A 1,652-nucleotide genomic window follows, 5' to 3' on the forward strand; every position below is an offset into this window, starting at 1 on the left:
AAACGTGTTCATATAAGTGAGCGATAAAATGTAGAAGGTTCACTCTCAAACTTATAAATCATTATTAAATATACTTCTAGTCATATCAATTCAAGAACGAGTAAACTATTGTTGGTGGTGTTTTAATTACTTGCAGCTACAGAGGATATGAGGAAATATGTTTTCTTTCCGAGGTATTTTTGTCTTTTAATTATAGAGGACATGAGTGTAACATATATGAAAAAGACAATGTATTTTGTTCTATTGAAAGCATTAATGGAGTAGTTTCTTCAGTTCTGACAGAAATCCTGGAAGAACAAAAATTTCTTAACTTCGTCCGTAGAATTTCGCTGAATTAAAAGATTCACTTGGGGTGGTATGATCACTTGCCTGGAGAGAATTAGAAATAAAATCTTTTAAGGAAAAAAAAATAACAGCAGGACCTAGCTATATGTAAAAGTACTACAAACTACATATCTCCTAATTTGTGACGTTGCTAAAATTTAGCAACCCACCCGTATGGTAATATTACCCTGATTTCCATTTTTTTGCTCGTTTTCATAAAGATGTATGTGACAGTTATGAGTTAAGATATAACATAAAATTTTTAATGGCAATGAATCCTCCACTCATCTTATCTGTTAAGGGATTTTATGAAACGTATACATCGTCATATATATAATATAGATATATCCCTTTATTATTTTTGTTTTTACAACCACTAATCATTGTATCTAAAAAAGTTAGGCCAAACGCAAAATGAGGATTGATTAACTGGTCATGTAGGTCCCAACTGAAAGAAACTATTATTGAAGGAGGAGTTCCATTTGACCGAGTCCACGGAACGAACGCTTTCGAGTACCTAGGATTGGACCCCAGGTTCAATGAAGTTTTCAGCACAGCGATGTACAACCATACCACTTTGGTCCTTCAAAAAATCCTTGAGGCTTACAAGGGTTTCGAGCACATAAAGCAATTGGTTGATGTTGGCGGTTCCCTTGGCAATACCCTTAAAGAAATTACTTCCAAGTATCCCCACATTAAGGGCATCAATTTCGACTTGCCTCACGTTATACAGCATTCCCCTGAGTATCCTGGTATGAACTATCAATTATCTTTATAATAATGTTAGGGACTTGGTCAAGTGGCTTTTAAGTAGCTTTCTTTAATTAATCATCCCAATATAAATCCTGGAGAAAGTACGAAGTTAATTAGAAAATTGATTCCAATCTCTTTTTTTTTTTTTTTTAATGTCATTGTTATGAAGAAATATACATTATCATTTGGAAAAAAAGGGTATTGCCAAGGGAACCGCCAACATCAACCAATTGCTTTATGAAGAAATATACAAAATGTTGGAACAAGAAAAAACTGACAAAAAACATCAAAACAGACTCGATTTACCATATTTGCAATTTAGTGAAAAAAATCAGGTTTGATTTATTGTTGTTTTTGTCAGAATTTTATGTAAATTTTTTCCCGAATATCAGTGCTCTTATGAATTCTCTGCCCATACCGCTAGATCCTAACAGCGGAAACTAAATTGTATGTAGTACAGGTGTTAAGCATGTAGGGGGTGACATGTTTCAAAGTGTTCCAAATGGCGACGCCATTTTGATCAAGGTAAGTTTCATTTGAATTTAATTTGCAGGTATTAGGCGTTCGATCCCTGA

The 1,652-nt window shown here is 33.8% G+C and overlaps 1 protein-coding gene across 1 annotated transcript in view; it reads left to right on the forward strand.

Moving 5' to 3' along the window:
* The window catches only part of LOC18035688 (caffeic acid 3-O-methyltransferase 1), a gene marked incomplete at its 3' end in the record, with an annotated part of 2,181 nt that extends 579 nt beyond the window's left edge, over window positions 1-1,602 (forward strand). The window contains exons 2-3 of the mRNA XM_006425143.2: window positions 766-1,076; window positions 1,538-1,602. Coding sequence (XP_006425206.2) covers window positions 766-1,076; window positions 1,538-1,602 — 376 coding nt within the window. The remainder of the gene's footprint in view (window positions 1-765; window positions 1,077-1,537) is intronic.
* Window positions 1,603-1,652: the final 50 nt, after the last annotated feature.

This window comes from Citrus clementina, unplaced genomic scaffold, assembly GCF_000493195.1.
Source record: "Citrus clementina cultivar Clemenules unplaced genomic scaffold, Citrus_clementina_v1.0 scaffold_759, whole genome shotgun sequence".
Lineage (NCBI taxonomy): Eukaryota > Viridiplantae > Streptophyta > Magnoliopsida > Sapindales > Rutaceae > Citrus > Citrus x clementina.